The sequence below is a fragment of the Ruditapes philippinarum genome, unplaced genomic scaffold, assembly GCF_026571515.1.
Source record: "Ruditapes philippinarum isolate M1 unplaced genomic scaffold, ASM2657151v2 ctg4891_1_1_1_1, whole genome shotgun sequence".
Lineage (NCBI taxonomy): Eukaryota > Metazoa > Mollusca > Bivalvia > Venerida > Veneridae > Ruditapes > Ruditapes philippinarum.
Window position 1 is genome coordinate 82,576 of NW_026866488.1, and position 13,110 is coordinate 95,685.

Genomic DNA, 13,110 nt, shown 5'->3' on the forward strand with positions numbered 1-13,110 from the left:
GTTATTTAAACAACCGGGGAGACCCATAAGCATTGTCTTCCTAGATAACACCACACTCTACTAATCTGCATCGTCATGTTTGTATATAATTTTTTCGAAAATCAAGATGACCGAAGTTTTGTTATGTTTATATTATAACTATTGAATGTCCATGACCAAAATGATTGAGCCATGTACAACAAGACCCGTGCTATTGATTGATGTTGGAACCAGAGTATCATCAAAGACATGAAGACCGAGATTAAAAGACATGTTTACAACATGACTTTTGACATTGTTCATCCCTGCTAATGAACTTGTACTCATTTTTTAATAACTATCAGCATAAGAAGAAAATGCATTGTATATATCAGGGACATAAATAAACCTATATAATTTTTGTGGTGTTTCTGGTTATATGTACTGAGAAATTTTATTGACAATGACATCCAAGAGCTTACTCAATGGAAATATACAATTAGCTGTTTTTTTGTATAGCCACCTAAGTATGTTTTTTTTTCTCTAACAAAAGAATGCAAGGGAGTAAAAGCAAAATATAATGATTACAGAACATGTTTAATAATTGTATTTGACTCTGAACAAGAAGTAAACATCCATTAAATCAAAGACTGAACCATCTGGATCTGTATTTAGGCATAATGTGAGATCCAGTCATATATAAATATTGTAGTTATTACATAGCACTTGTACAATATCGGAAAACGTTTTCAGAACTTGGTCCAATAAGTTTTAAAGTTCAAGGACAGTTTATTTATAGAACTCATGCTCAGTTTCATCTTTCTTGATATTATTTTTGTATCCCTTCTCGAAATCCTTGGCCAGAACAACATATCTGTTCTCCCTAACAGCTTGCATACCAGCCTGGAATATATGGGGAAAAACAAACCATATTTTCAATATTTTTAAGAGAAATGCAATGATAGCATAGCAAACAACCAATATATATTTTTTTCTTTTTAAATTTAAAATTTATTTTAATCTGATTTAAGGTCATTTATAGGGATAGGTATTTAACTGACAGTTATGAATACATGTAGAATATTTTAGTTTTGTCTTTTTTCCAATAATTTTCCTGAAACATGTAATTATGTGTAAAATAATATTACTTTTCAATAATATTAAGTTTGTTCTCTAGTACTTTTGAGAAATTTAAGTTAAAGTAAAAGAATGTAAAATCATTAATCGGAAATACAAACGTAGCTTCAAACATGCATGGTTTTCAATTAAAAAGGTTGTAAAATCATTCAACGAACAATGACAGTTGCAGTACCTCCTGGCAGATAGCATTAATGTCAGCTCCACTGATCTTGTCTGGTCTGGCAACATAATCCTCCAGGTCAACTTCCTCACTAAGGTTCATCTTACCAGTGATAGTGGAGAATATAAGACGTTTCTGACGACGATCTGGAATCGGGAATTCTATCTTACGATCTAAACGACCTGGTCGAAGTAAAGCTGGATCTAAAGTGTCATGTCTGTTTGTGGCCATAATCACCTAAAATGAATCGTTAATGATAATATATAGTACCAATTATCTGTAATAATCTTGAGGAAAAAATACATTTTTTTTTCAGAAGATGCAAAATAAGATTAAGTTTTTACAATGAATAGTTTTATGATTTCTGTATACATGTAGAAAATTCTAAAAACAACATCTTTTCCCCCATTAAAAGACAATTATTTCCCTTTTTCACTACGGAGCTACTAACTAAATTATAAGCAATTCTAACAAGACCCGCATTTTTCACTATTGAATATAGAAGAACCGAAAGTGTGTGTTATTATGCAATAAAGTCACAGTTGACGTTCTATATTAAGATATGTGATGTTATCATTATACATATGACATAACCACTAAAAATCCAACGCGCTGAAAATAAGTACCGAAACAAATCGGGGGCAATTTTGCTTAATATCAGGTACAGCAGCATTTATTTGTTGATGTTGTGTTAGAATCTAAATAATATATCCAAATCGGTGATTTTATCGCTTGATAACATCACTGTTTGTCGTTCTGATGCCCATCGTTACGCCCTCGTGATATAATTTGTTGCATCCGAACTCCAAACAGTGATGTTATTGAGCGATAAAATCACTATTTGGGATATATTATTTCTTAAATAAACAGAAGAGAAACACCCATTTACAATTGCATACAAATCTGCTGTTTATTTCTTAAACAATATTCTACATTTTTTGTACCTTCACATTGACTGTTTGATCAAAGCCATCCATTTGGTTAAGTAACTCTAGTAAAATTCTTTGAACTTCTCTGTCAGCTGTAATTGTAAACAATAAAACTAAACATGAAAACTTGCCTCAAACATACTTCTCCAACATTAATATCTTATATTTCAATCTGGACAAAACCATTCATCATTTTTGGGACAATTTTAAAATATATACTGATTGAATAGCAAACAGAGGGATAATTGATCAGATGACAGGGTCTGCAATGGTAGCATGGTTAGAATCAGTAAATGCAGGCAGGCTAATTATTCTAGTTGGCAAATAATCCCCCTAACATCCTGTGTCTATAAAACTTTACATAATAATGATAATGAAATTCAGTGCTTCTGTGAAATGAACTGGAAGTTAACTTCTTTCTGACATTGCTTAATCAACCTTTATGAAGCATCTAGGAATGAGTATTGAGGAATGAGAATCTGCAATATTTCTGATTGTTATACTAGAATTTTCCGAAATTAATACTATAAAAGTAAGCCCATTTACCTCCAGTTTGTGCATCAAATCTTTTGGTTGCTATAGCATCAATTTCATCTATAAATATAATAGCTGGAGCATTTTCCTTTGCAAGTCTGAACACATCTCTGACCATACGTGGACCTTCACCCAGGTATTTCTGGACAAACTCAGATCCAACAACTCTAATAAATGCAGCTGAAAAATAAATGTACATTGTTTCATTTTGCACTGTGTAAAAAAAGCTTTACATAGTCATAAATGTAAACAGTAAGTATTTTCTCATAAAAAATAAAAGTTTCATTTTTAGACTCGGGCAAAAAGAAAAAAATATGCTTGTTTCCTCTCCAAAAAACAAATATCATCCAATTTCACAATTTGTATTTGGATGGAAGTTAAACTTAATACATGCAATTAAATTTTAAAATTGCTATACATTTTGCTTTTCCACAGAGATTGTGTTAATAATAATAACTCAATTGTTTTATTTTTCTTTCATGAAAAAGGAAAGTACTGTCAAAACTCAAAATATTGTTGTCAAGCTCATTAGCTTATTGCCATGCCAACCAAAAAGACAAGAATAAATATTCATTTGTAACAGCATTTTCAAATGATATGTACCAGACGCTATAATGTTGATACCTCAATTTTTTTATTCTGACATTGAAATACCTTAAACATGAATCAAACTGTTCCAAATTCAAAGCACCTAACAAAATCCATTACTTAAACTTATTAGGTTAAAGGTTAAAAGCATTTTTACAGATTGATCAATAATACAATTTAGTAAATGAAAACAATACCTGTAGTGTGATGTGCCACTGCCTTTGCTAACATAGTTTTGCCACAGCCAGGTGGACCGTACATAAGTACACCTCTTGGTGGATCAATACCAATTTGTTTGTAGAGATCAAAGTGTGTAAGTGGTAGTTCTACAGCTTCTCTAACTTCCTGTTTCTGAATGTCCATACCTCCAATGTCTGCATAAGCTACATCTGGCTTCTCATCTATTATTATAAACAAGATATGTTTGTAAAACATGTATGCCCCCTATCAGCAGCCAATTATTCATGTGATAAGGTAATTATGCATGACTTCTGACCCAGTGATCAAACAATTAATAAGGGTTATCAAGTATCTACTGGTCATGACCTTGACCTTTGACCCCTTGACCCAAAACTCAATAGGGGTCATCTGCTGGTCAAGACCAATCATCATACAAAGTTTGAAGTTCCTAGGCCTAAGCGTTTTTAGTTAATTGATCAGAAACCGTTTTTACTTACAAGGTCAATGTGACCTTGACCTTTGACCCCTTGACCCCAAAATCAATAGGGGTCATTTGCTGTTCATGACTAATCACCATGCCAAGTTTGAAGTTCCTAGGCCTAAGGGTTCTTTTATTATTGATCAGAAACCGTTTTAACATACAAGGTCAATGTGACCTTGACCTTTGACCCCAAAATCAATAGGGGTCATCTGCTGATCATGACCAATCACTATGCCAAGTTTGAAGTTCCTAGGCCGAAGCGTTCTTTAGTTATTGATCAGAAACCGTTTTTACTTACAAGTTCAATGTGACCTTGACCTTTGACCCCTTGATCCCAAAATCAAAAGGGGTAATCTGCTGGTCATGAAAAATCACCATACCAAGTTTGAAGTTCCTAGGCCTAAGCGTTCTTAAGTAATTGATCAGAAACCGTTTATACTTACAAGGTCGATGTGACCTTGACCTTTGACCCCTTGACCCAAAACTCAATAGGGGTCATCTGCTGGTCACCACCAATCATCATACAAAGTTTAAAGTTCCTAGGTCTAAGCGTTTTTAGTTAATTGATCGGAAACCGTTTTTACCTACAAGGTCAATGTTACATGACCTTTGACCCCTTGACCCTAAAAACAATAGGTCATCTGCTGGTCATGACCAATCACCATACCAAGTTTGAAGTTTCTAGACCTAAGGGTTCTTAAGTTATTGATCGGAAAGCATTTTTACCTACAAGGTCAATGTGACCTTGCCCTTTGACCCCTTAACCCCAAAATCAATAGGGGTCATCTGCTGGTCATGACCAATTACCATACCAAGTTTGAAGTTCCTAGGCCTAAGGGTTCTTTAGTTATTGATCGGAAACAGTTTTTACCTAATTGGTCAATGTGACCTTGACCTTTGACCCCTTGACCCCAAAATCAATAGGGGTCATCTACTTATCATGACCAATCACCATACCAAGTTTGAAGTTCCTAGGCCTAAGGGTTCTTTAGTTATTGATCGGAAACCGTTTTTACCTAAGAGGTCAATGTGACCTTGACCTTTGACCCCTTGACCCCAAAATCAATAGGGGTCATCTACTGATCATGACCAATCACCAAATCAAGTTTGAAGTCCCTAGGCCTAAGGGTTCTTTCGTTATTGATCGGAAACCGTTTTTACCTACAAGGTCAATGTGACCTTGACCTTTGACCCCTTAACCCCAAAATCAATAGGGGTCATCTACTGATCATGACCAATCACCATATCAAGTTTGAAGTCCCTAGGCCTAAGGGTTCTTTCGTTATTGATCGGAAACCGTTTTTACCTACAAGGTCAATGTGACCTTGACCTTTGACCACTTAACCCCAAAATCAATAGGGGTCATCTGCTGGTCATAACCAATCAGAATACCAAGTTTGAAGTTCCTAGGCCTAAGGGTTCTTTTGTTATTGATCGGAAACCGTTTTTACCCAAGAGGTCAATGTGACCTTGACCTTTGACCCCTTGACCCCAAAATCAATAGAGGTCATCTTCTGATCATGACCAATCACCATACCAAGTTTGAAGTTCCTAGGCCTAAGGGTTCTTTTGTTATTGATCGGAAACCGTTTTTACCCAAGAGGTCAATGTGACCTTGACCTTTGACCCCTTGACCCCAAAATCAATAGAGGTCATCTACTGATCATGACCAATCACCATACCAAGTTTGAAGTTCCTAGGCCTTAAGGTTCTTTACTTATTGATCGGAAACCATTTTTGCTTACAAGGTCAATGTGACCTTGACCTTTGACCCCTTGACCCCAAAATCAATAGGGGTCATCTACTGATCATGACCAATCACCATACCAAGTTTGAAGTTCCTAGGCCTAAGGGTTCTTTAGTTATTGATCGGAAACCGTTTTTGCTTACAAGGTCAATGTGACCTTGACCTTTGACCCCTTGACCCCAAAATCAATAGGGGTCATCTACTTGTCATGACCAATCACCATACCAAGTTTGAAGTTCCTATGCCTAAGGGTTCTTTAGTTATCACTCGGAAACCATTTGGTCTACGGACCGACGGACCGACGGACCGACAGACCGACGGACCGACGGACCGACAAGTGCAAAGCAATATACCCCCTTTTCTTCGAAATGGGGGCATAATAAATTCATGCAATAACAGGAAAAAATTCAATGTTATACAAAATTCAGTATTATACATCTTATTTTCTGTTTCACATTTTTTTTTATATACTTATACCCTGGGAAACTATTTACTGAACATTTTTACTGAACATTTAAATCATATTTAATGCTAGCTGACTTTGCTGCAGTTTTACAGTTGTGTAACTGGTAATTAGTGTTCCCTTCCAATTATAATTTTTAATCTACTATTCACTGCAATTAAGAAATGCCCAATTTTTACTTATTTTATTGAAAACCTAAAATAAAATTATTCAGTAATCATTGATATTTCTGCATTGAGCAAATAAGAAGGTAGGGTAGAGTATATAAATTCTGAATAATTTCCTGGTTGCTTTTTTTCCCCATATTTTTTCCTATGCCTTTTAAAACGAGAAATAATTTTAACATGGTAATGGTAAAAATATTTGATAAAATGTAACAAAACTAAGAAGACAAATGTTTTCTTTAAGGATCATGATACACAAAATATGTAGGTATAAATGTTGTTAAAAAAACATCAGATGTGCTTCAGTAAATGAGCTGGTGGAAATCTTCACAACTTTGTTGTAGTTTCACCAGTTGAATAAAGGCCTATCTTTGACCTCTATTTTATAATTTTTTTTAACCCAAATCACTGATTTTATATTGAAAAATTTTACCTGCTCCCAGCATAGTTATGCTACTATCAGCTTCAGGTGGTAACACATCAACCAACGCATTACTGTGTTTATGTAAGGCTACACTAGCTGATGGTTTCAACAATTCCCTGTCTATTGTTGACAATATTCTCACATAGTAGTTAGATCCTGAAGTTTTAAATTGAAATATGGCTATATACAAATATGTTTTACGTAAATATTACATTTAATAATACTTGATTAAATCCATGGCAAGCCATGTACAAAAACAACATAATATAAATGACATTAATATATACAAAAGTTTAGGATATTTTACAGCAGTTCAGTTGTGACATATGATACACTGTGTCACAAAATTTGAAGTCATGTCACTGATGTCACTTTAATTTAACTAGATGTGTGTATCTTATAATAGCAAAAATATTTCTATTAACCAAAAATATTTCTAATGTTCCAGTAATTGAGGCATTAATAAATGTCTGTTTGTGTCTTTGTAATGCAAAATTAAGATAAGCCTTTCTGGTTTGATAACAGTACAAATGAATTCCTAACATAAATACTGCGTTAAAAATGCTTAATATCTAAAGATAACCAACCAGTTGTTGATCCAACAATTCCTGTGTTCTGATCAACAGCTTCAAGAAACTGTCCAATCACTAGTGGTACACTTTGAATGCGTTTAACCTCCTCTTGGGCATGTAGATATTCTTTCTTTAAGTTTTTCTGCTCATCTTTGATGTATTCTTCTTGAACCTCTAGGAACTCCAATTGTCGTTGAAGTTTCTACAATCATCAAAACATTTCCTTTATTATCATATAAATTTATTTCTTTATAAAGAGAAAATACATGTACATGTAGTTAAAATGAGGCAGTCAACGAGAGCCCTATCTATTTCTTTGTGGCCACATCTACCCCTGCAACCAGTGCAGGCCAGGATCAGCAACCACATCAGGGTTTTACTGTTGTCTATTCAGTCAATAACCAATGAAATTTTGCCTAAAATGGTCAACTGTTTTGTTCAGATTAAAAAATGGTCAGGTCCATACAAGATATTAAGCATGGTAATGGTAAACAAAGTCAATCTGAAGGTTAACTTATAAAGAATACTATTATTTTCTGGTACTTCTCAGATCTGTGGATTACAAACTATGTTGGGTAAATTGTGACTGTTCTTTCGTTTGTCAGCAGTTTGACAAACATCTATATAAAGTATGTTTTTAAGTAATATATGTTAATTAATAAAGAAGTATTCAAACCTTATATTTCACATACAAATCTTCAATATCAATGGCAAGAGGATCTACATGTGCCACTGCTTGAGCAGTTCCTGGACGAGATTCTGTCAGCCCAGAGTCTTCCTAAAAACAATAATGACAATAAAATTGAAAACTAAGACAAAAATAACATAAAAAACTTACTTATAATGAGATTTCAGCAAGAATATTTTATTAAATATCAGGACTATCTTACATTAGCATATCAACATGTCAGACAGAAGAATTTGCTTATATAACAGAGCTCCAGATAATTTTTTTAACCAGGTGGTTTATACCCCTCAAAATCAAGAGTCAGGCTAATTTTATAAACCTGTTTGACATGGCTGTCCAAATCTGTATATTCAAAGCTAAAGACTGTATATCAGTGATATTTGTCATGTAAACGTTATAACAAAGGAAGTGGCTAGCCGTACGGGCGCGTACGGCTAGCCAAAAGTTCTAACTGTACGCGAGTCACATACGACTAGCCAGGACTCACTGTATTGTCTAGCCGTACGGCATTTTTCAAAATTATATGGAAGTCGAACATGCATGTGTTATTTTGTGCCTCAAGATTATGATTTGTTGTTTTATTTGTATGAAAGATGAATTTTTGTTAATTAAGCACATGGATCGAATAAATAATGATCAGAGTGGAATAAATAAAAAGAACAGTGAAAAAAAAAATGGTGAAAAGCAAAAATAATTGTATTATTTTCAAATACAGTAGATAAATATGGAACATACATGTAAAAGCACAAAAAATTAATTAGCCTTTATCAAAGCCTACCCAGGGAGTGACAATAGAATTTTAAAATGCGTTTCACGGAACATGCAAACTTTCCTTATAATATATTAACAAACTTCTATACCGTTGGTAATTGACGCAATTATCAGAGCCCAACAACAATAATTTTCGTTTTTTGTTTCATTTTAAAGGTATCGAAAATTTAACTTAATGAAACAAAAAAGGATTATCATCAAAATTTTGTAAACTATTTCAATTGATGTTATTTAACTGCGACCAAACGCTATTTTTTCTCAAGGTCTTGAGATGACAAAGATCGATATTCGTACTTTTTTTACTGTACAGTAGCCAACAAGGCGATTAATCTCTAAAAAGTAAACATACAAAGGCAATACAGCAACTAGAGGATGCTTTTGTAAAAAAGCGCATGTCTCCCCCACTGCTGAGAATAACTGTGAATGGAAACAGGAATGGAAATGGAGATAAAAGAACAGAGTATATAAAACCAGACAACTGATATATCACTGATATATCAATAATAGTTAAATGTTCTCACTGATAAGAACTCTAGTTATCATCCGGAAATGAGAAAATGACCAATGGTCACTGTGACCTTAACCTTTGACCTACTGACCCCATAAACAAGAGGGATCATCTGCTCAATAAGACCAATCATCCTATGAAGTTTGAGGGTTGTAGGTCTAAAGGAACTCTAGTTATCATCCGGAAAGGAGAAATTAACCAACGGTCGCTGTGACCTTGACCTTTGACCTACTGACCATTAAAACAATAGGGATCATTTGATTAATAAGACCAATCAGCCTATGAAGTTTGAGGGTTGTAGGTCAAAAGGAACTCTAGTTATCATCCGGAAATGAGAAATTGACCAACGGTCACTGTGACCTTGACCTTTGACCTACTGACCCCAAAAACAATAGGGATCATCTGCTCTATAAGACCAATCATCCTATGAAGTTTGAGGGCTGTAGGTCAAAAGGAACTCTAGTTATCATCGGGAAACGAGAAATTGACCAACGGTCACTGTGACCTTGACCTTTGAACTACTGACCCCAAAAACAATAGGGATCATCTGCTCAATAAGACCAATCATCCTATGAAGTTTGAGGTCTGTAGGTCTAAAGGAACTCTAGTTATCATCCGGAAACGAGAAATTGACCAACGGTCAGTGCGACCTTGACCTTTGACCTACTGACCCCAAAAACAATAGGGATCATCAGCTCTATAAGACCAATCATCCTATGAAGTTTGAGGGCTGTAGGTCAAAAGGAACTCTAGTTATCATCCGGAAACGAGAAATTGACCAACGGTCACTGTGACCTTGACCTTTGAACTACTGACCCCAAAAACAATAGGGATCATCTGCTCAATAAGACCATTCATCCTATGAAGTTTGAGAGCTGTAGGTCAAAAGGAACTCTAGTTATCGTCCGGAAACGAAGAATGGACGAACGGACTGACTGACGGACGGACGGACAGGGCAAAAACAATATGTCTCCCCCCGAGGTGGGGGAGACATAATAAACACTTTCCCAAACTAGCAGACGACAGGCTATTCTTATCAGTAGGTTTTCGAGTTAAGATAACCGGTTGCGTATCTCACTGTATAAATCGTATGTAAAATGGTCTGACATATGGTAGGTTTAACAGTTCATTTTAATACTTTGGTGAAAAAAGATATCTAAAATTATATACTGTGACAAAGCTAAGATCCCAAGCTTTTCATTGATGTAATAATTTTTAAAATCGGACATTTAATCACAAAAAACTAGCAGTTTAAAAATGGCTTAATTTGTATTGTTTTAGCATAAGAGATATCGATTTTACTCAAAGATAAGGGAAACAACTCGTATTTTTTCACTCGATATACCTCGGTTATTTACGTGGTTCATATGAAAAGTGTTTATGCGTGTATTGCTGTTTCTTGGTTAAAATCACAGGCACGAGTATCGGACCTGGGATGAAAAAATATGACCAGATTGATAATAAAACCTGTGTTCATCTTGAAAGTGTCAAAAACAAAAAAAAAAAATGTAAAAAATGACCCCCTTTAAAATATACTATAAGTTAAGAGAAGGCCGGAAACTCCAGATTCGAGCCTACGAGCAAGGGATTCATTTCCCGAGCCGTTGTGAAAACAATTGGCCGGACAATTAAAAAACGACTTTTATCACTATTTCACGTTTGTATTAAGCTTCCAAATGAGACCGACCCCAAGTCTCTAGCCCTTCCCGTTCATGAAATATCTATCAGGAAACGAGCGAATTCGTGCTAAAAATTCTTGGTAGACAGAATTGCCGCACAACGATTCGGTACGTAAACATAGACTAAGACATGTTTGTCAGCTGAGTATGGGTCAAAATCACTTGAATTTACTAAATAATATTACTAAATACATTAAGTTGGACCACTCACACCTGTCAGTAGCATCTGATACACGTAAAATTCGAATTTCAAACCTTTCCACGGTATTTAGATTCCTTTCAACACCATTGTCAATCAGCTGTTCGATATTTTGTAACGAGTCTTCTGATTGGCCAATAGCAACGAAACCACAACGTTTCACACAAGGATGCATAATGGCGTAGAAAGCGATTGAAAGACCGTGTAAATGTTTGAAACTCGAATCTCATGTGTATCAGATGCTACTGACGGTTGTGAGTGGTCCAACTTAATGTATTTAGTAATATTATTTAGATAATTCAAGTGATTTTGACCCGTACTCAGCTGACAAACATGTATTAGTCTATGTTTACGTACCGAATCGTTGTGCCACAATTCTGTCTACCAAGGATTTTTAGCACGAATTCGCTCGTTTCCCGATAGATATTCAATGAACGGGAAGGGCTAGAGACTTGGGGTCGGTCTCATTTGGAAGCTTAATACAAACGTGAAATAGTGATAAAAGTCGTTTTTAATTGTCTGGCCAATTGTTTTCACAACGGCTCGGGAAATGAATCCCTTGCTCGTAGGCTCGAATCTGGAGTTTCCGGCCTTCTCTTAACTTATAGTATATTTTAAAGGGGGTCATTATTTACATTTTTTTTTTTGGTTTTTCACACTTTTAAGATGAACACAGGTTTTATTATCAATCTGGTCATATTTTTTCATCCCAGGTCCGATACTCGTGCCTGTAGTTAAAATCCTCGCTTAAAGTCATAAAATAACATATGCATTTTCAACATCCATATAATTTTGAAAATGCCGTACGGCTAGCCAATACAGTGTGTCCTTGCTAGTTGTACGTGACTCACGTACGGCTAGAACTTTTGGCTAGCCATACGGGCCCGTACAGCTAGCCACTTCCTATAACAAAAGGATCAAAATAAATTAGTCACAATAAATATTCAGGAAAGTTTTATTTCTTTTAAAAAAGATGTGATTTATGAGTAACTAGATCGATACAACGGGGTTCCAGGCCAAATAGGTCAAACCGTTTACACTAAATTAGGCTAGTCATTTCACATATCTTACCCCACCCACGAGATAATAGACGGAAAGTGACAAAGCAACAAATAATAGACTTGAAAAAAATGGGGGAATGGTAAAGAAAATTGTTGAAAATTTATTCCAATGTTCCATTTAAGTCACGAATTATTCGTATGCATAGATATAATCCGATAATATTCATGCTATTGTGTGTATATTTACTTTTTCAGGTAAAGTTATTCCAATTTCTTCCATGACGCCGGTCTGTTTCCTGTTTATAAGTGTTAAAAAAGAATTTTGTGAGAATTACTCAAAAGGAATTGCAAAGCAGGCTTTACACCTCTAAATATATATTTTAAAACATCATGTCGATAGTATTAATCAGTATCCAGGGTCTTTCAAATAGAATGGTCTAGAGACAGACCAATTTTACGAAAACTGCTGTCTCGGTTGAATCACGTGATTGGGTTATCTACCGACCGTGATAAAACTTTCATTTTTGCTCTTGTATTTAATATTCGCCCTTTTCTTGAACACTATTACATAATTTGCTTATAGCAAACTATACTGATTTATACCGAGACATGTTTAATTGTGCGAAGGGTTTACATAGCGTGTTTCCAGATCATTCTATTTGAAAGACCCTGGTATCATAGCGTTTATTTTATCTGTTTTATATATAGAAAAGATGTTTCTTAACCAGGAGAATTAAAATCCTGAAATTCAGAAAAAACGTGTCCTCCTCAAATCTTTTACCTATGAATAAATGTATAATTTGACTAGATCTACATGAATGCATGTCAGACTACACCCCCGCGAGGGGTTTTACCTTTTCGGAAGATAGATAGATTCCCCTTGCCATTTCAATATTTTGATTACGAGATTTATTCTTTATATCA

General features: G+C 34.9%; 1 protein-coding gene across 1 annotated transcript; it reads right to left on the reverse strand.

The window, feature by feature from the left end:
- Positions 1-550: 550 nt before the first annotated feature.
- LOC132732634 (26S proteasome regulatory subunit 6B) lies at positions 551-12,584 on the reverse strand. Its single transcript, XM_060719104.1, has 9 exons — positions 12,434-12,584; positions 8,017-8,118; positions 7,356-7,542; positions 6,778-6,924; positions 3,507-3,710; positions 2,734-2,901; positions 2,203-2,279; positions 1,271-1,495; positions 551-861 (listed from the first exon to the last, which is right to left on the reverse strand). The coding sequence occupies exons 1-9, from the start codon at positions 12,464-12,466 to the stop codon at positions 748-750; spliced, it is 1,257 nt and encodes a 418-aa protein (XP_060575087.1). The 5' UTR covers positions 12,467-12,584; the 3' UTR covers positions 551-747.
- Between the last annotated feature and the right edge of the window lie 526 nt (positions 12,585-13,110).